This window comes from Podarcis gaigeae (assembly GCF_964106915.1).
Source record: "Podarcis gaigeae genome assembly, chromosome: 4".
Classification (NCBI taxonomy): domain Eukaryota; kingdom Metazoa; phylum Chordata; class Lepidosauria; order Squamata; family Lacertidae; genus Podarcis; species Podarcis gaigeae.
In genome coordinates, this window is record NC_139677.1 from 101,989,852 (window position 1) to 102,011,388 (window position 21,537).

At 45.8% G+C, this 21,537-nt stretch overlaps 2 protein-coding genes and 1 long non-coding RNA gene across 3 annotated transcripts in view; 2 read left to right on the forward strand and 1 right to left on the reverse strand.

Annotated features, from left to right (window-relative positions):
* LOC310843952 overlaps window positions 1-21,537 on the reverse strand; it is a 197,690-nt gene that overhangs the window by 145,782 nt on the left and 30,371 nt on the right. The window lies entirely within an intron of this gene.
* LOC310843355 (uncharacterized protein) overlaps window positions 1-21,537 on the forward strand; it is a 51,396-nt gene that overhangs the window by 18,383 nt on the left and 11,476 nt on the right. The window contains exon 4 of the mRNA XM_083736615.1: window positions 17,980-18,062. Within this exon, the coding sequence (XP_083592741.1) occupies window positions 17,980-18,062 (83 nt within the window). The remainder of the gene's footprint in view (window positions 1-17,979; window positions 18,063-21,537) is intronic.
* Window positions 11,273-21,537, forward strand: part of LOC310843331 (uncharacterized protein) — a 58,873-nt gene continuing 48,608 nt past the window's right edge. Inside the window, exon 1 of the mRNA XM_083736523.1 lies at window positions 11,273-11,327. The gene's annotated coding sequence lies outside the window, so the exon portion shown is untranslated. The remainder of the gene's footprint in view (window positions 11,328-21,537) is intronic.

Below are 21,537 nucleotides of genomic sequence, written 5' to 3' on the forward strand. Positions count from 1 at the left end.
CATGGGTGGTACAGCTTCCGTACCACACATAAGCCATAAGTGAGCACGCTCTCAATGGCACAGTGATAGAAGGCAAGCAGCAATTTCTGCGGAAGATGGTTTTTCCTTAGGATTCTCAAAAAGTACAGTCTCTGCTGTGCCTTCTTCACAAGCCCCCTTGTGTTGACACTCCAGGACAGATCCTCTTGTAATTCAATACCCAAAAATCTGAACGTTGTTACCCTCTCCACACAGACCCCATCAATCAAAAGTGGCTGGACATTGCTCTTCTGTCTCCTGAAGTCCACCACAAGCTCCTTTGTCTTCCTTGTATTTATGAGCAAGTTGTTAGCTCTGCACCACTCTGTCAGCCGCTCCACCTCATCTCTATAGTCCGTTTCACCCTCCCTTTCAGAGATGAGCCCAATCACGGTTGTGTCATCTGCAAATTTGACAACCCTATTACTAGGGTGAGCAGCGACACAATCGTACGTGTAGAGAATATAAAGGAGCGGACTAAGTACGCATCCCTGTGGTGTTCCTGTGTTAGTCTTAAGTGTATTAGAGGTATAAGGGCCCAACCGAACCCACAAAGTGATAACGGAAGCCCCAGATCTTCCAGTTTAGACATCAGACGTTGTGGTAGAATGGTATTAAATGCTGAGCTGAAATCCAGAAAGAGCAGTCTGGCATAACTCCCCTGCTGCTCCAAATGTGCAAGAACGGCATGGAGGGCAATGGCCACAGCGTCCTCTGTCGATCTTTTCGTTTTATAAGCAAATTGGAATGTGTCCAGTCCCTCTGGTAGGCAAGCAATGACATAATTTCGTACCAGCTTTTCAAAGCACTTCATGATTATAGGTGTGAGTGCTACTGGACGAAAGTCATTCAGATCTTCCGGGTTAGATTTTTTTGCTATTGGAACGATAGTAGAGGACTTTAGGCAGGATGGAACAATAGCCTGGGCTAGGGATCGATTTAAAATCCCAGTGAAAATTCCTGCTAGTTGATCTGCACAGTCTCTCAGTACCCTTCCAGCTACCCCATCTGGCCCTGTGGCCTTCCTTGGGTTGATTCCCTTCAGCACCTTCCTCATCTCTTCTTTTTCCACAGAGACTACCACATTCCTTTGTACTGATGATGACGATGGTGGTGATGGTGGCAAAGCCTTCACAGGGAGTGGTGGTGGTGGTGGTGGTAAAGCCTCAGCAGGTGTTGCTGCAGATGTTACTTCAAAACGGTGTCTTTTGTTGTTGTTGCTGCAGGTAATAATAGTCTTGTGGTCACGAGGAATTGGGCGGAGGGTTTTCCATCATTGGGTCTGTGTTGACATCTGTAGAAGGGATATCCTATAAGCGGGAGGGCGGGGCAGGACTTTTGGGACATAAAGACACAGTTATAAAGGTAAGAGGTAAAAGCCAAAAAGGAGAGAATCTCCTTGAGTTTTCTTGGGAAGCCGCAAACAATAAAAATCTTGGCGAGTTAAGCATTTTATTCAATTCAATATTATTATGACATTTCCATATAATTATGACTGTTATTATATGCTAAAAATACAAAAAGGAAAAATATAAAAGGAAAACAAAAGTAAAAAAGATAGATTACCAGCTAAACAATTTTTTCCAGACAAAAAATAAATGGACTTGACAGAACAACAGCGGGTTTTTTCTTTAAATAATATTATTAAGCAATACAAAGATATTATCAAAACCACACAGATTGTTACTAGACAGGAACCTTAAAGACTAGGAGGTGGAGGAGGTGATGGTGAAATGGGCACACGATTGTAGCTATCCAATCAAGATGAAAAATGGGGGGGAATTATGGAAAAAGACATAAAATTCACCACGTGCTATCTGATATTTAGATGGTACCTGACCACATCCAAATCAGTCAAAATAAATATCAGCAATAAATGTTGGAGATGCAGACAAAATGAGGGAACCTTATTCCACATGTGGTGGACATGTCCCCAAAGGGAAAATAAAATAAAATAAATGCTATTTATTTTAAAGAAAACCAAAGCTTTCCTATTTTATATTCTTACAATAAGCATACCAAATGAAAATAAAAGAGTGTTTCTTTACACGACAACAGCGGCTAGGATGTTAATAGCAAAATACTGGAAAATGAGTTAATATCAACCATAGATGAGTGGCAATTAACGTTGTGCTAGTACCTTGAAATGGCCACAATGCCAGAACTTCCAAGAGACTGAGATCTACTCCCAATAATAAAAATCCTGCCAGTGATCTACCCATTGTTTTTGCCCAGAGTTCTTGAGCTTTTCTCAGGGAGCAGTGACCAGAGTTGTGGATCGACCACTAGATCATTTAACAAATTAAAATTATAAAAACAATTGTGCTATAAAAGTACATACCATATATGAAGTACCCAGATAATGGAACTTATAACACCGTGGTTTCTGCAGTGAACAACAAGTTTTACAATGTATATAGACAGGCGCAGCATTGATTTTAGTAACAGGTAACAGAAATCTGCAGCTGCAAGGTTTTCTTCTTTAAGTGACCCCTTTAAAACAACAAATGTAAAACAAACTTTATCCATTCACAGGTTTGTTAATTTGTTAAAATATGTTGAATTACAACATTGTCTTCATTTATATTACTTAGAATATGTACAACGAATGAAGCCCATGAGAGCGAAACAAGGCATTATTCCAGAAATCCTTGTCAACACTGGAACTGTAATAGGCTCCAATTTGGACTTTATGAACGTATGTGGAACAGAAACTAGCAGACATTTGGTCTTTCGAATGAACTGATTTATTGGGACTTCCGTCTATATTATTGCAATTTATGTGTTGTTTATGTGCAAGATAAACATTTGATATTGTGATGAGAATATATAGAAGAGTATTGTTTATGTGAATCCACAGACTGTTATGTTTTGTGTGTTTGTACATTCCAGGAACAGCATTCCTGACCCAGATTTTCACAGGAAGTCCCTAAGATTATTCCCCTTTCAAGTAGGATATGTGAACCTACACCAACATGGTCCTCCTCCTCTGGCAGACGGACAACCCCTTCTCCAAAGCCCCTCCCTCCCCCACTTCCCCATGGGGGTCCCCCACACCACCCATCACTCCCCAGGATGGCTTTGGCCGTCTCCTGCTTGGAGCACTTCAGGGTTCGGAGCCCCCTGAGCTGAGCTGCCTGGCAGTTCTGAATCACCTCCGGCAGGTACAGCTGATCTTCCTCCAGCAGCTGTAAGGCAAAAGTCAGTTCCTCACGAAGGGAGGGCTTCTCCACCTCCGAGAGGGCAGAGTGGGGGGCAAGGAGGGCAGGTCTGAGTCCCTGCTCTGGTTCTCTCCAATACTCACCTCTGAGCGACAGGTGTGCAACCGCAGCACATCTGCAAAGAGAAGGACATGGGGACAGGTGAGTCCGTCTCTGAGCTCCTGGCAAGGCTATTCCAAGAGTTTTCTCCTGATTCCAAATTCCTACTGCAGGAGAGGAGGGACCCCCCAGGCCTTGGGGGCCAATCCTGGCCTCCTTCAACCAGAATGTGGCTCCCCAGGCCAGGGGTAGGCAAACTAAGGCCTGGGGGCCAGATGTGGCCCAATCGTCTTCTCAATCCGGCCCGCGGACAATTCGGGAATCAGCGTGTTTTTACATGAGTAGAATGTGCCCTTTTATTTAAAATGCCTCTCTGGGTTATTTGTGGGGCATAGGAATTCGTTCAGCCCCCCCAAAAAATATAGTCTGGCCCCCTACATGGTCTGAGGGACGGTGGACCGGCCCATGGCTGAAACAGGTTGCTGCCCCCTGCCCCAGGCTAAGAAGATGGTCAATATCCAGTTCCACTCCATCCTTTTAAAATTTAAATCTCAAAACAGATCCCAACTTTCAGAGCATGTAAACCGCACGAGTGGAAAGACCGCTGCTCCACGCACAGAAAAAGGACTATACTGTACTTCCTTCTCCCACCTTTAAAATAAACATCTACGTAATGAAACCGACCCATGTCTGCCTTCCTCCACCAACCTGCACTTCGCTCTTCGAGCCAAAAGACAACACTTCCCCGTTCCCAGGTGAAAACACCTGGCCTTTCATTGGTAGAGCTGCCACCACACCTGTGGTGTTTACCTCAGTGTGACGCAAGGACTGAGTGGATGGTGAGATGCTTTCAGCATCAGACACTTGGTGGGTTCTGAAATGGCCATGCAGGCCAGATTCACGACCCTGACGGGCTGGATTCAGGCCACAGGGCATAGTTTGAGGACCCCTGGCCTACACTGACTGGCAGCTCCCCAGAGTTTGAGGCAGGGATTTCGTCCAGCCCTTGCAGGAGATGTCAGGGGTTGACCCTGGGACATTCTGCATGCCAAGCAGATGCTCTAGTGAAAGACTATTTCACTAGTCTTTCAACGCTATGCTATTAGCAACTGTGGAGATTCCACCTGCCTCTTTCAAAAGGAGAACACTCACCTGGTCAATAGGAGTAGTAGTAGTAGTAGTAGTAGTAGTAATAAATAATAATAATAATAATAATAATAATAATAATAATAATAATAATAATAATTATTTATACCCAACCCATCTGCCTGGGTTTCCCAGCCACTCTGGGAAGCTTCCCAAAAAATATTAAAATACAATAGTCCATTAAATATTAAAAGCTTCCCTAAACATCATAACAACAACCATCCATTTTCAGTCCTTTGAATTAGCAATTAAGCATTTCTGGAAAAGGAAATGGCATACTTTTGTATATTAACATAAAAAGCATGCATGAGAAAGTATTACTCATTTATGATGAGAATAGGATTTATTTATTTTGAACTTCGCTTGGTTCCTCCTTGGCAGCCAGTGTGAATGTTTCAGGAGGGCTAGAACTCAGGACCCGCTGCCTTGAGGGACATCTAAGAGCAGTTGGGCAGGGGAAAGGTCTCCCTTGGGAGGTGGTGGACTCTCCTTCCTTGGAGGTTTCTAAGCAGAGATCAGACGGACATCTGCTATGGATGCTTTAGCTGAGATTCTTGCAATGCTGGGGGTTGTAATAATAATAATAATAATAATAATAATAATAATAATAATAATAATTTCCCCAGCCACTCTGAGTGGCTTCCAATAAAACACTAAAATACAATAACCTATTAAACATTAAAAGCTTCCCTAAACAGGGTTGCCGGTTTAGGGAACTAGACCCCTCTTGCTTCGGGTTGGACTAGATGACCCTGGGATCCCCTCCAATCTCTCCACTCCTGAATTCTAGGAGGAGCTTCCTTGCCTCCTGCAAAGCCCTTTTCCCTGCAAGCTCTTCCTCTGGTTTCTGGCCAAGGGAGGGAGATGCTCAGAGTCCAGCCAAGAGCCTCACCCCCAAAGGATATCTGGGCATGGGCGTAGCCAGGGGGGCAGCTGCCCCCCTTAATCCTTTTTTTAAAAAAAGAAATCTGAGGTTCTGCCAAGCGAGAGAGGGCTGAGCTGGAGGGACTCGGCGTGGCAAGGGTTAAAGGGAAGTGAGCTGCCTTCCTAGAGAGGCCAGGAAGCAAGAGGAGGCTGGTCCTCCAGAGCCAAGGCTCTGGCCAAAATGGCGTCCGGCACTCTTCTTAGCTGCGTCACTGCTGCTGTCCGTGCCGGTAAAAAGCTTCTTTCAGCTTCCTTAGCTCTCTTAGCAGAGTTTACACAGCGGGGAATGCTGTTGCTTTGTGTGGGAATAAATCAGACTGCAATGCAGGCTTTTTTCTTATCTCCAAAAGTCTTTATTGCATAGAAAAACATCGTAAATCAGCCCAGTGAATTTGCTGGCATCCTTTCCGCTTCTCGGTAAAAGCGAAAGAAAGACACACAGAGAAACACTCCCCTATGTGAATATAGCCACGCCTCAAAATGTGAGACGTCACTCAGAACTGTTTAACCCTGTAAGTTCTGATTCTCCTCACACCCCTCTCGTCTCGCATCCTGAGGGAAACTGTGAAAACACATCTACAGATTTCTTTGAGTTCAAGTCCTTTCCCATTGCCTCTTGCCCCTTCCCGGCTTTTGTCTCAGGCAACTGTTGAACCTCCTCAAAACTTTCAGGTTCGCACTGTGTGAAACCAACCCACGCGCTGGTGACCTGAAACCTCTCAGGTGGTACCCCCTTCGTCGAGCGTGCGGAACGTCTGAGCACTGTCTCAGGTGCTCCCTCTGACCCACTGGGGCCAGCAAGTGTGTCACTGGTACCAGGAGGCTCCCCCTCTGACTTACTGCATCTTCGGGCCTTCTGAACTTTGCCAACGGGAGACGAAGGCTCACTCTTGGGCTCTCTTTGAACAACCTGTGGAGATGCCCAATCCTGTTATTGACCCTAGTCAGCGACCTGGTCCTCATCAACAGGTTCAGCTTCTGCCTCTCCCTCCTCATCAGAATCAGACAGACATTCTGAGAGAACGTCAGGAGTCGCATGGATCCTTGACCAACCATTCTGTTCATAGAACTCAGCATTTCTGCTGACTAGAATCCTGGACTGATCACCATCTGGATATGCAAACCTCCACCCCTTTGTCCCAGGCTCGTACCCACAAAAGATCATTTTCTGGGACCTCGGGTCACCTTTCTTTCGTTGAACCTTTGGCACAAGCACCCACGCTTCACAACCAAAGACACAGAAGAAATGCACCTGTGGCTTCTTTCCATGAAGCAAGAAATATGGGGTGTCACCTACCACTGAGTTGTACGACCTGTTCATCGTGAAATTGGCCGTCTTCACCGCCTCCCCAAAAAAACTTTGAGGCAAACCAGAGTCAAACAGCAAAGCGTCAGCTGCTTGAGCTAGTGCCTTGCTCCTGCGCTCTGTCGCACCAATCTCCTGAGAAGAGGTAGTAACCGTCAACCAGTGACGTATTCCCTTCTGGCGGAAGAAACTCTGCAGAGCAGACCCAGTGACCTCTGCGCCTCGGTCACTTTGGAACCCCTGCACCTTGGTGGAAAACTGTAGTTCCACTGCCGCAACCCAATCTTTGATCAGTTGCACTGCCTCGCTTTTGCATTTCAGCGAGAAGACCCACCCGTTCTGGGTAAAATCATCTGTCAGTGTCAGTGCAAATCTGGCCCCTCCCAGACTCTCTGGCATGGGCCCAAAAAGGTCTGAGTGCACAAGCTCAAAAGGCTTTGTGGTTACCCTCTCCAATCTGGGATAACTACACCCTTTTACCTTTGCTCATTGGCATGCCCTACAATCTAGGGATCGGTCACATGCTTTTATCCTGCAACCTACAGTGCACTGGGGCAACTTCTGGATACCTCCCCAACAGCCATGTGACATTCTCCTGTGCCACAAATGAGCACATGAATCATGAGGTGGAACGTTTGCACACTTCGCCTGTGCTTCCTCAGCGTCCCCCTTTCCCTCCAGAGGTGTCTCCAAAACAAAGAGGTTGTTTTGACATGCGACACTGACCAGTTGCCTCCCACCCCTGGAAATAGAACAGACATTATTTTCAAAATAAACCTTGTACCCCTCCTGTAAAAGACAAGATACAGATAAAAGACAATGTTTCATTCCAGGCACAATGTAGACTTCCAACTCCGCCTGCAAGAAAGAAACAAACACATTTCCAACAGTTGTTAAATGTCTCTGTGACCCATCAGCAAATTCAACTGTTTTCCCAGTTGAAACAGCCCTGCAGTTCCACATTTCATCACAAGGTGGCGTTGGCATTAGATGATGACTGGCTCCAGAGTCTATGACCCAACGCAGCACTCTCCTCTCACTGGAGTTGGCCTTTAGCGTTGCCATAGAGGCAGTTGGGTGATAAGAACTGTCCTCCACTCTGTCACGTCCTCCCTGTGCATTCCCACGCTGGCCTCCTTTCCTGGACTGGCTGCCATGGAAACCTTGTTGACTGCCATGGGAAGTGACCTTGGAGACATCCTGCCCGGCATCTCTGGCTCTCCGGGGGCAGGATCGACGCAGATGTTCAACCAACCCACAGATAAAGCAGCGACGAGTGGAAAAAGCCTGAACTGTGTCTTCCGCTGGCCTGGCCCCCCCTCTGCAACCGGATGGGCTCCCTTTGCCAGCTCGGCCCTCTCTTTGGCGGCGTTCCTGTTCGTCGCACAAACGACTGTCACATACGACAGCGTAAGATCGGTTGGATTCATCGATTCCAAAGTTAGACACAAATTGTCATAACTTTTGTCCAAAGAGCTGAGCAAAATATAAACTCTCAGTTCCTCAGAAAAGTTGACTTGCAACAGTCTCAGCTGGTTGAAAACAGAAAGCATCTCAGTCACATGCTGTCTGATGCTATCACCAGGACGCAGCTTCATCTCAAACAAGTGTCTGGTAGTGTGGATTTTTGCCCCAGCTGTGGTCCTGTGGTGCACTCTCTCTAGTGCCTGATAGGCCTCATGAGCAGTCTCCAGCCCCTCTACCAAAGGCAGCTGTGAGCCCTCCAAACTGAGCACGATAGCTCCCAGGGCTTTCTGATTTTTTCTCTGCGAAGCATGGGCAGCTGCGATATCTGCTGCTGAAGCATCGGCTCCAGCTTGCTGTGCAGGCCCTCGGACCGCCTCCCACAGACCCTTGGCTACGAGCCATGCCTTCAGCTTCCTGCTTCACTCCTCCCAATTCCTTCCATTTAATTTTTCAAAGGGTACAGAGTATGAATCCTGGCCGTCTGCCATCTTCTCCCCCGGGGCTCAGCGTACTCACGTAACAACAGCTGCTCCGGCTCCCGGTTCAGCAGATGAGATCCTCCCAGCGAGCTTCTCTCTGCCTCCAAACGTTAGGCACAGCTCCAACTGGCTCCAGCTTCTCCCACACACACAGGCACAACTTGGCAACAGCTTCCAAAGCTTGGCTGACTTCCATAACCTCTGGCCAAAATGGCGTCCGACACTCTTCTTAGCTGCGTCACTGCTGCTGTCCGTGCCGGTAAAAACCTCTTCCAGCTTCCTTAGCTCTCTTAGCAGAGTTTACACAGCGGGGAATGCTGTTGCTTTGTGTGGGAATAAATCAGACTGCAATGCAGGATTTTTTCTTATCCCCAAAAGTCTTTATTGCATAGAAAAACATCGTAAATCAGCCCGGTGAATTTGCTGGCATCCTTTCCGCTTCTCGGTAAAAGCGAAAGAAAGACACACAGAGAAACACTCCTCTATGTGAACATAGCCACGCCTCAGAATGTGAGGCGTCACTCAGAACTGTTTAACCCTGTAAGTTCTGATTCTCCTCACATGGAAGCACCTTCGAATCTCCACAGGATTCTGAATACTTTCCCCCTCTATCTCAAGATTTGTGATAGTATTTAATTTCTGTCTTTTTTTACTGCCAAGCTAGCAGTTTCCCGCATTTATTAGCCGATTCAAATGTCCTTTGCCTCATCTGTTTTATTTTCCATTCCACTTCTTGATTTATAAATTTCATATATTGTACTTGGTATAATTTAATTTCTCTCAGAATCTCCTTAGAATTGGGTTTCAACCTTAATTTCTTCTCCCCTTCTTTTATTTTTTCCAAAATTTTATCCTTCTTTTCATTTTGAGTCCTCTTTTTTATAGCATTCTGTTGGATTAGAAACCCTCTCATGACCGCTTTACTTGCGTCCCAGATTACTCTTTTTTCCACCATAGTTCTCAAATTTACTTCAAAATAGTCTCTCAGTATCTTTTGGGCCTTCTTGATAATCTCTTGGTCTCGTAATAAGGTGTCATTCATCTTCCATCTAAAGGAACCGGTTGGTATTAGTTTCATTTCCATCTTTACAGCATTATGGTCGGAGCAAGTTCTTGGGCAGATTTCCACCTTTTTTATCTTAGGTGCCAGTGCTCTAGTTATCCATATCTGGTCAATTCTAGTCCATGTCAATTTGGCTTCAGAAAAGAATGTTCCTTCTCTTTCCAGGGGGTTTTTGGTTCTCCATATGTCAATTAAGTTCATATTGTCAGTCAGTTCGAAAAAGGTTTTTGGTAGTCTGCCCTCTTTTGTTACAGTCTGTTTCTGTGCCTTGTACATGTTCGTGGATACCACTCCATTCATACCTCCCATCATGGTGATGTTATTATAGTCCATGTAGTCCAACATTGTCTCATGCAACTTCTTGTAAAACTCCGATTTCCCCTCGTTTGGTGCATAAATTCCTAAAATCAGAAATTTTTCTCCTTGAGTTTGAATTTCAATTGCCAAAATTCTTCCTTGTTCATCTTTAAAGATAAATTTTGGTGATAGGCTTTCTTTTGCATAGATGACCACTCCTCTCTTTTTAACCTTATCCGATGCGATAAACTCCTGGCCCAATCTTTTATTAATCAAAACCTTCCTATGAAGCCTAATCACATGTGTTTCCTGTAGGCAAATTAAGTCCAATTGTTCCTTTTTTAGTAAATGAAAAACCTTCCTCCTCTTCTCCAGGGAATTTAGACCACAAATATTCCAACTTAATAGTTGCAGAGACATGATGCTGTATTTCTATTTCCCTCCTACTGCTCCCAAAAGTTCTTCCTCCTCCGTGACGGAGTGAGCTCCCGTTGTTCGGTCCCTGCTCCTGCCAACTTAGCAGTTCAAAAGCAGGTCAAAGTGCAAGTAGATAAATAGGTACCACTCCGGCAGGAAGGTAAACGGCGCTTCCATGCACTGCTCTGGTTCGCCAGAAGCGGCTTAGTCATGCTGGCAACATGACCCGGAAGCTGTACGCCAGCTCCCTCGGCCAATAAAGTGAGATGAGTGCCGCAACCCCAGAGTCGTCCACGACTGGACCTAATGGTAATGGGTCCCTTTACCTTTACCTATGCATTATAGAAGGGACGTCCAACTTCCAAGATGCTGAGATCTACTCCCAGTAATAAAAAACCTGCCAGTCATCTACCCATTGTCTTTGCCCAGAGTTGTTGAGCTTTTCTCAGGGAGCATTGACCAGAGTTGTGGATCAACCAGTAGATCGCGATTGACCTGTTGCACATGCCTCCATTCTAGGAATTTGCAAAACAGCATCAAACCTTGAAATACATGAAATACATTCGACAAACACAAGACGTAACTGTGGATTCACATAAACAATACTCTTCTATATATATAAAGTCCAAATTGGAGCCTACTACAGTTCCACAGTGTAGTAGTGTTGCACATGCCTCCATTGTAGGAACTGCATTCCTGTCCCAGAATTCCACAGGAAGTCCCTACATGATTCCCCTTTCAAACAGGATATGTGAACGTAGGCCAGTAGGGTCCTCCTCTCCGGCAGACGGACAACCCCTTCCCCAAAGCCCCTCCCTCCCCCACCTCCCCATGGACACCTGAAGGGCGTGGAGGCCTCTCAGGGCAGCTGCCTGGCAGCTCTGTATCACCTGTAGCAAAAGTCAGGCTGTCAGTTCCTCACAAGTGAGAGTCCTGGCAGCGGAGAGCAGGTCTGAGGGATCCTTTCCCTACTCTTGTTTCCTCCAATACTCACCATTGCTGGATGGAGAAAGCCTGTGGCACATCTTCAAGAAGAAAAAATAAATAAGTAATAAATGAAATAAGAAGCGAAATAAGAAACAGAGACAATAAGAATCCACCTCACCTTGTCCTCCGTCCACCTTGCCTCACCTTGTCCTCCGTCAACTGCCACCAACTGCTCTCTCGTCCACTCGCCTCACTGCTAACCCAAAATGGCCGCCTGCAAGTCTGTGGCTTTTACCGGTCCTTGTCACCATGGCAACCCCCTCCCCCTGGACCTGGGCCCACCTGGCTCCAGCTATTGGGAGATGATCGATAATGAAATGAAAAAAAATGTTTAAGATAATCTTTGTTAAAAGACCCGAAGGGTTTTTAGTAGGTTTTTTAGGGCATGATTTACTAAAAAGATAAGAGAAATCCATTCATGTATGTGACAACAGCGGCCAGAATTTTACTAGCTCAAAGATGGAAAAGCGATGAAATACTAGCGAAAGAACACTGGCAAGAAACGTTGATGGAATACACTGAAATGGTGAAGCTAACTGAGAGACTTAAAGATAAGGACAATACTGACTTTTTAAAATATTGGGAACCTTTTAAGATGTATATAGAGAAACAGTGCATAGAAATGAACTCACTGGCAGGATTTGAGTAATACAATTACAGTGGACAAATAGAAACAGAAAATTCAATTATGAGGTAAAAATGAGAAGGAAGAGACAAATGTTATAACCTTCATTTTAATATATAAGGAATACAAAATTATAAGCAAAAGAAACAGAGGTGTTATAAACCAGGAAGGGAAGTTGAGGGAAGTCACATGGCGGGGGGGGGGGGTTAATTAAAATTGTAAAATGTAATTTGAATGTTTTATTATGTTAAAATTTCTTTAATTCAGTTATTAAAAGTGGCTGGCTCCTCTTACTTAAGGGCCCCACAGACCTCATGGGACACCAGAGCAGATTCCCTTGTTGCTTTTTTGAGTCAACCAGCAATGGGGGTTGCATTTCCTTATTTCCAGGAGGGCTGTTGCTAATGCACATGACATGCTCTTCACACTTAGTTATCTATTAGGAACACAGGCACAAATTATTGTGTGTGTGTTTGTATTTGCAAACTACCCCAGTCCCTGAGCACTGAGATTCCAGGGGTCCCAGGCGCTTCCCCATCTTCAGTTTCCTTGGAACGAAAATCAGCAGAGACTGTGGTGTCTTTATGATATCTAGTTTTATTTACTCGTATACATAACCAGAGTGTAGGACGGAGGGGCTCACAGCATCAACACCCAAACAGATCTTGCTTCTCTATTAGTCGCAGCTTTGGCTCCAGCACAGAGCAAGCTGGTTTGGGGTTTCCCACAACTCTCTCTGGGTCTTGCTTTCCTGCCTAGCAGCCCGGTGAGATGGGAGAGGGGAGGACAGCCCCCCCATTAGCTGCAGCTCTTGCAACCCAGCTCCTTCCTTGGGAATGCTGAGGAGGACACTCTATGGCCAGCGAAGGCCCTTGTCTTGCCAAGAAACTTGTCTGTGGGAATCGTGCATCCATACTGCTATGGAAAGGGTGAATGTCTTCTAGAATTCTCTGGTGTCACCAGAAGAGAAAGCCGTTCTTTTCAGTTAGGTCTGTTATCAACTGCAGAGCATGAGTAGCCTTGGGAGTTTCTTGGGGAGATGGAAGTGATGAAAGGACTGAATCCATGGGGGAAAGCTACTTGCTCTGAGATGGGGGACCTTAGGGCAAAGGCCAGCTGAGTAGACATGCTGTTGGCCGCTAGTTTCCGCACTTCCCCATTGTCACACAGGGCGTAACATCGGAGGTCCTGCGGGAGGAAAGATGCCTCAGAGTCAGGGGCCAATCTGGGCCAAAGAGGCCCCCACTGCCCCCACCACGGAGTCCCTGGCACTCCTGGACCATGAGGGATGCCAGCTTTGGTCTTGGACCAAATAGGGGGCCAAACTGTCAGTATTTCATTCTCCCATTGCTAGTGTACCATGATACCCATGTTTACACCTTCTGTACTGTCTGTGTAAGAATGGAAGTCAGTCTGTAAATCACTTCCATCCTTTCTTCTCTTTTACTCTGACCGAGGAGGAGACGGCTGTGGAAGACAGCTCACGCCATGTTTCTTTGTTATCTTCTGCTGTAAATAAAGCTTGATGTCACATTCCAACACAGTTTGCAGCACATCTGCAAAGAGAAGGACATGGGGACAGGTGAGTCCGTCCCTGAGCACCTGGCAAGGCTATTCCAAGAGTTTCCTCCTGGATTCCAAGCCCTACTGCAGGGGAGGAGGGACACCCCAGACCTTGGGCGCTAATCCTGGCCTCCTTCAACCAGAATGTGGCTCCCCAGGCTAACAAGATGGTCAATATCTGGTTTCACTCCACCCTTTTAAAAATTAAATATCAAAACAGATCCCAACTTTCAGAGCATGTACCATATTTTTTGCTCTATAAGACTCACTTTTTCCCTCCTAAAAAGTAAGGGGAAATGTGTGTGTGTTTTATGGAGCGAATGCAGGCTGCGCAGCTATCCCAGAAGCCAGAACAGCAAGAGGGATTGCTGCTTTCACTGCGCAGAGATCCCTCTTGCTGTTCTGGCTTCTGAGATTCAGAATGTTTTTTTTCCTGTTTTCTTCCTCCAAAAACTAGGTGCGTCTTATGGTCTGGTGCGTCTTATAGAGCGAAAAATACGGTAAATCACAGGAGTGGAAAACCGCTGCGCCACTTACAGAAATAGGACTATACTTCCTTCTCCCACCTTTAAAGTAAACGTCTATGTAAGGAAACCAAATCGACCCAAGTCTGTCTTCCTCCTCCGACCGCAATTTTGCTCTTCAAGCCAAAGACAACACTTCCCCATCCCCGGGCGAAACCCCCTGGCCTTTCATTGCTGGAGCCGCCACCACGCTTGTGGCATTTACTTCAGCGCAGGGACTGACTGAGCGGGGCCGCAAGATGCTTTCAGCCTCAGACACTTGGCGGGTTCTGAAATGGCCGTGCAGGCCAGATTCACGACCCTGGCAGGCTGGATTCATCCTGTGGAACATACCGTATTTTTTGCTCTGTAAGACTTTTTCCCTCCTAAAAAGTAAGGGGATATGTGTGTGCATCTTATGGAGCGAATGCAGGCTGCGCAGCTATCCCAGAAGCCAGAACAGCAAGATGGATTGCTGCTTTCACTGCACATTGATCCCTCTTGCTGTTCTGGCTTCTGAGATTCAGAATTTTTTTTCTTGTTTTCCTCCTCCAAAAACTAGGTGCGTCTTATGGTCTGGTGCGTCTTATAGAGCAAAAAATACGGTAGTTTGAGGACCCCTGGCCTACACTGACTGGCAGCTTCTCCCCAGAGTTTCAGGCAGGGATTTCGTCCAGCCCTTGCAGGAGGTGTCAGGGGTTGACCCTGGGACATTCTGCATGCCAAGCAGATGCTCTAGGGCTCCCCATATTTCCCTAGCTTTCAACGTTATGCTATTAGCAACCCTGGAGATTCCACCTGCCTCTTTCAAAAGGATAACACTCACCTGAATAATAATAATAATAATTTATTTATACGCCACCCATCTGGCTGGATTTCCCCAGCCACTCTAGGCGGCTTCCAACAAAATATTAAAATACAATAGTCCATCAAATATTAAAAGCTTCCCAAAACATAATAACAGCAACCATCCATTTTCAGTCCATTGAATTAGCGATTAAGCATTTCTGGATAGGTAAATGGCATACTTTGTATATTAGCATAAAAAGCATGCATAAGAAAGTATTACTAATTTACTCATTTAATTTATTACTCATTATTACTCATGTTGGCAGGGGAAAGGTCTCCCTTGGGAGGTGGGGGACTCTCCTTCCTTGGAGGTTTCTAAGCAGAGATCGGACGGCCATCTGCCATGGATGCTTTAGCGGAGATTCCTGCATTGCTGGGGGTTGGACTAGATGACCCTGGGATCCCCTCCTATCTCTCCACTCCTGAATTCTAGGAGGAGCTTCCTTGCCTCCTGCAAAGCCCTTTTCCCTGCAAGCTCTTCCTCTGGATTCTGGCCAAGGGAGGGAGATGCTCAGAGTCCAGCCAAGAGCCTCACCCCCAAAAGGATATTTGGGCATGGGCGTAGGCAGGGGGCAGCTGCCCCCTAATTCCATAAAAAAATAATAGAAATCTGAGGTTCTGCCAAGCGAGAGAGGGCTGAGCTGGAGGGACTCGGCTTGGCAAGGGTTAAAGGGAAGTGAGCTGCCTTCCTAGAGAGGCCAGGAAGCAAGAGGGGGCTGGTCCTCCAGAGCCAAGGCCCCTCCCTCCCTCCCCAGTCCGTTCCTTGCTTTGGGGTCTCTCCTGCAAGGGCTGCCTCGCTGTCCCCTCCTGGGATCTGGTGAGTCTCCTCTCTCTCCCCCCAGGGGGTGCAGTGGGGAGACGGGGGAGGGGGTCCCAGGGCTGCAGCTGGGGAGGATGCCTGGGGGGCCTGATCACGCTCTCCTTCCTGGAGATCAGAGGATCCCAAACTCATCTGGCCCTCCGCCCCCCCCTTTCAGAAAAAAACCTCCCTTCTTTAAACAAAGGAGTCCCTGGCACTTTAACTGTGTGTGACATTGCAAAGCCTCATTGCACAACAGAGGAAACATGTGCAAATGGTTTTCCAAAGCTGGACGAGGAGGTGGACTAGCCTCCCCCCCCCCCCAAAAAAAAAGAAAACCCCACATGGAGGAAGGAAGGAAGGAAGGAAAGGTGAGAGAGAAAGGCGAGGAATAAAGAGAGGGATCCCAGCCCATAGTCTGGCTGCTGCATTGCGGACCAGTTTCCCAGTCGTCTCCAAGGGCAGCTCCCCACGGAGGCCACTGCAGCAATCCCCTCGCACCCAGAGCATGGCATCCCAGGACCACATCCTCTCTGTCCCAAAGGGATTGTTGCTGGCAAAGCAACCGGAAATGGGCGCTGCTACTCACCAAGCCTCCAGGGACCATGGCATCAATGGCTGTGTGTGTGTGAAGCTATTTAACAGAATAATAATAATAATAATAATAATAATAATATTAAAATAAAAAATTACCCACCTAAATTTCAAGGGAGATGTCTTTGACTCTGCCCACTTGGCCCTCAGTGGGTTGATCAGATACATACCTGGCCCTCAGAGCAAAGAAAAAGGGACCCCACCGCAGGAGTCTGTCTGAGAGCGGCAGAGAGTCCAAGTGCAAGAAAAAGAGACAGAAGCAGGGGAAGGGGGGGGAGCAACTCTTGAGGACCCCCACTAGAGCCAAGTATCCATTTTCACATGATACAAACGATTCTCTTGTGTGTTGGTTCTGACTTCATGCATTGACTGGAAGGCTGCAGAAACCAGGTTGATTAATCTCCCATAAATCCCTTCAGTTGCCTCCACATTTTGCATTGCTAGAAGGCGAGAGACTTAGTTCTTCTCCTCTTCCTCCTCTTTCTTTTCAAAAAGATAGCTCATGGTCTGGCATCTGGTGCAGTCCAGCCCTGGTTCCCAGCAAAACTCCCAGCAAGACTCAGGGAACCATTCCCCCCCCCCCCCCGTTCTACAAAATCTGTAACAGAACAATGTATTTGCTTTGTAGGATTTGCTAGAGCCCCTCATTAAGACGGACAGAACTTGTCAGAAGACTAAAGGGTTCCTTCCGATCTCTCAAAGGCTTCCTGAGAGCACAAATGGAAGAGCAAGACTCAGCTGGCCCTGAAGCAGGAAGAGGCCATGCCAACCAAACTGGGAGCAGTGGGGGATTCTGGGAAAACCCGGTGCAGAAGATCCTGGGTGAGGAGGACACCCTCCGCTCAGAGGTGCAGAGCCAGCAGTTGAGGCAGTTCTGCTGCCAGGAGGCCAAAGAACCCTGAGAGGTTTGCAGCCGACTCTACCACTTTTGCCACCAGTGGCTGAAGCCGGAAAGGCACACGAAAGCTGAGATGCTGGACCTGGTGATCTTGGAGCAGTTCCTGGCTGTCCTTCCACCGGAGATGGAGAGCTGGGTGAGGGACTGTGGAGCAGAGACCAGTTCGCAGGCGGTGGCCCTGGCCGAAGGTTTCCTCCTGAGTCAGGCAGAGGAGAGAAAGCAGGTGAGAGAGACTTTCCTCTGGTTACTCCCAAGGGGCTCCAAACAGGACAGAGAACATCCCATAATGGTCTGCTGATGGCCCATCCTTTTTCTGGGAAAGCATCCATGGAATGAGATCTCACACCCTTCAAGTCTTTGTCATTCTCTTTCTAGTATTTCTCCCCTTTCTCTGTTTTGAATCCTTGTTTCTTTTTCAGGGAAAGGATCTCTTTGCAGAAATGGACCTGGATTCCTGTGAGGCAGAGAGGCCTCCGTTGGACACCAGAGAGAGGCCACTGGGTAAGGAGGAAGGTGGTTTTTCTCAGTTTAGTCTCATTTTGTTGGTTTTCCAACTCATCTGAGGGTTCTTTTCATCTTGTTTTGGGGGGAGACAATTGGGGACAATGGTCCAGAGGAGGGGAGATGTATTTCTGCACAACTAACATATGAAATGGGCACAAATGTCCAAATTCTCTCAGTAGGTAAGGCTTTCTCAAAGGCCCATCTGTAGTAAGAGATGCCCTGTTTACCTGTGAGAGAAGCAGGCACTCCAGGCGTCCTGCTTACCTATTTTCTCTTGCAGGTGGCAGAAGGATGCCTGCAAGACCTCCTGATCCATCTTTTCATAGGGGCAGAAGGGAAACAGCGGCTGTGGAACCAGATCAGGTCAGGGGAAGCTGCCTTGTGGGGACAGAGGCTGAGGGATGGAGCAATGTCATGAACTGGTTGGGCACAGAGGAATGGCGGGAGGAAGCAGCCGGGGAACCAGGAAGGGAAGATGGCTGAGAGCCCAAGAAGTGGAGGTAGAAGAAGGATGGGTGGTCAGAGGGGGAAGAGGGAGAAGCCTGGGAAGAGGAGGTGTCAGAAGCTGAAGGGCGAACAGGGCTTAGTGAGCTGGGAGACTCTGTGGCAGAAGCAGTGCAGAATCAGCGGAAGAAGAGGAAGGAGGCGAGTGGGAGAGGAAGGTCAAGAGGCAGAGGTGAGTCAGGATAAGGAAGAGCCACAGGTGGCTCCCTCTCCTTTTGCCAGAAGCCACCCTCCCTGCTCGTCTCTCAGAGCCAGGAGACCCCATTCATTGCAGGAATCTCTGCTAGATCATGCTAGAGACAGATGGCCATTCAAAATAGTCTTATTATATTTCTTGACTTCGGTTTCCCAGGGACTGTCCTCGGATTTGTGAATAAGTCTGCGGACAAATACCATCCCTGGAATGTCCCCAGATTTCATCCAATGTCCCCGGGAAACGCAGCAGTGGCAGTCTCTCTCTTTTTTTTTTTAAAATATTTTTTATTGATTTTCACAAACATAAAAGATAACATAAAAAACAAAAATAACAAAACATACAAACACACATAACACGACTTCCCCAAACCTCCCCTTCACTGCACCCTTATTTTTAAAACAACAATTTTTAGCAATCCTTCGTTCAAATTCATAGCTAATTTTCTTTAAAAAAAAAATTTTTTTTAAATTTAAACTTTAACGGCTATAGTTCTCTATCTCATACCCCTTGACATCTTAGCATTCCAGAATTTTGCAACAGTTCTTAAGATATACTTTAAATTTTCCCCAGTCCTCTTCCACCGTCTCTCTCCTCTGGTCACGGATTCTGCCGGTCATCTCAGCCAGTCCCATAAATTCAGTCACCTTGGTCTGCCATTCTTCCAGAGTAGGTAATTCTTGAGTCTTCCAATACTTTGCTAGTAGGATTCTTGCTGCCGTGGTTGCGTACATGAAGAATGTTCTGTCTTCCTTTGGTACCATTTGGCCGACCATGCCCAAGAGAAAAGCCTCCGGTTTCTTAGCAAATGTCCTCTTAAGGATTTTCTTAATTTCATTATAGATCATTTCCCAGTAGGCCTTAATCTTTGGGCAGGTCCACCAAAGGTGATAGAAAGTTCCTTCACATTCATTGCATTTCCAACAATTATTATTGGGCAGATGATATATCTTTGCTAGCTTGACTGGGGTCATGTACCACCTATATATCATTTTCATTATATTCTCTTTTAAGGCACTACATGCCGTGAATTTAATGCCTGTGGTCCATAACCATTCCCAGTCTGCAAACATAATATCATGACCAATATCTTGTGCCCATTTAATCATTGCTGATTTTACTGTTTCATCTTGCGTGTTCCATTTCAGCAGCAAATTATACATTCTAGACAAATTTTTAGTATTGGGCTCCAATAATTCCGTTTCTAACTTTGACCTCTCCTTCTGAAATCCTAATTTCCTGTCCTGTTTAAACATCTTGTTAATCTGATGGTAGTGTAACCAATCTCGGACTTTAGGTTTTAGTTTCTCCAAGCTCTGTAGTTTGAGATTTTCACCATCATGTTCTAAAATTTCGCAATATTTTGGCCAATCTGAATCCATATTAAGTTTTTTTACCGCCTTGGCTTCCAGGGGTGACAACCACCTGGGGGTTTTATTCTCCAACAAATCTTTATAACGGTTCCATACATTAAACAATGCTTTCCTGACAATGTGGTTTTTAAAGCCTCTATGCACCTTTACCTTGTCATACCATAAATATGCATGCCAGCCGAAACTGTTATCGTGTCCTTCTAGATCTAAGATGTCTGTGTTCTCAAGAAGTAGCCATTGTTTCAACCAGCAAAAAGCTGCTGCTTCATAGTAAAGTCTTAAGTCCGGCAGGGCAAAGCCCCCTCTATCCTTTGCATCAGTTAAGATCTTAAATTTTATTCTGGGCTTTTTGCCCTGCCAGACAAAATTAGATATATCTTTCTGCCACTTCTTGAAGCAATCCATCTTGTCCAAAATTTGCAGTGTCTGAAACAAAAACAACAGTCTCGGCAATACATTCATTTTAATAGCAGCAATTCGGCCTAACAAGGAGAGTCTCAACCTAGACCATATGTCAAGATCTTTCTTCACCTCCAACCAACATTTCTCATAATTATCCTTAAATAAATTCACATTTTTAGATGTTAAGTTCACCCCCAGGTATTTCACTTTTTTTGTTATTTCCAAACCAGTTTCCCTTTGAAAGCTATCTTTTCCCTCCATCGTTAGATTTTTTTCCCAGCACCTTTGTCTTTTGTTTATTTAATTTAAAACCTGCCACTTGACCAAATATTTCGATAAGTTCTAAAGCTCTTTTTGTACTGGCTTCTGGTTGTTGCAGAGTCAAAACTAAGTCATCTGCAAATGCTCTTAACTTGTAATGTTTAGCTCCGAGTCGTATTCCTTCTACCAGCTGGTCCCTTCTAATCATGTTCAACAATACCTCCAGGACTGATATAAACAATAGAGGGGATATTGGGCATCCCTGTCGTGTCCCTTTTTCTATTGGGATCTCATCCATAACCATACCGTTCACAATTAATTTAGCTCTTTGTTCAGAATATATTGCACCTATACCGTTTTCAAAGTTTTGGCCTACCCCCATCCCGTGGAGATTCCTCTTCAGGAAGCTCCAACAAATATTATCGAAGGCTTTCTCCGCATCCACAAAAATCAGAACTGCTTTTCTATTTATGTCAGTCTCCAAAAGTTCCAAGATATCTATAATGTTCCTCACGTTATCTGACATATATCTCCCTGGGAGAAAGCCTGTTTGGTCCTTATGAATCTCCTCTGATAACACTTTCTTAAATCTTTTTGCTAAAATGTCTGCAAAAATTTTATAATCCACGTTTAAAAGTGATATAGGGCGGTAGTTCTTAACTTGATGTTTCTCAGTTTCTGTCTTCGGTATAAGTGAGATGAATGCTTCTTTCCACGATTCGGGAGCCTTTTTCCCTTCTAAGATTTGGTTGCATACTTCTTTCAATGGTTGTATTAACCATTCCTTCAGTGCTTTATAATATCTGGCAGTCAGTCCATCTGGTCCTGGTGATTTTCCCATTTGCATATTTTGGATGGCACCCTCTATTTCTTGATCTGTAATTTTCTCATTTAAAATCCTCTTGTTCTTTTCCGAGATCTTTGACAATCCATACTTTTAAATAAAATCTTCTATCTCTTGTTCATTCTTTGGCCCTTGAGCATATAACTTCTTGAAAAAGCTTTGAAAGCAATTACTGATCTCGTTTGGTTTATAAATAGATTTACCATCTACTTCGAGAGATGTCACAGTGTTCAACTTTTGTCTCTTTTTCAATTGCCATGA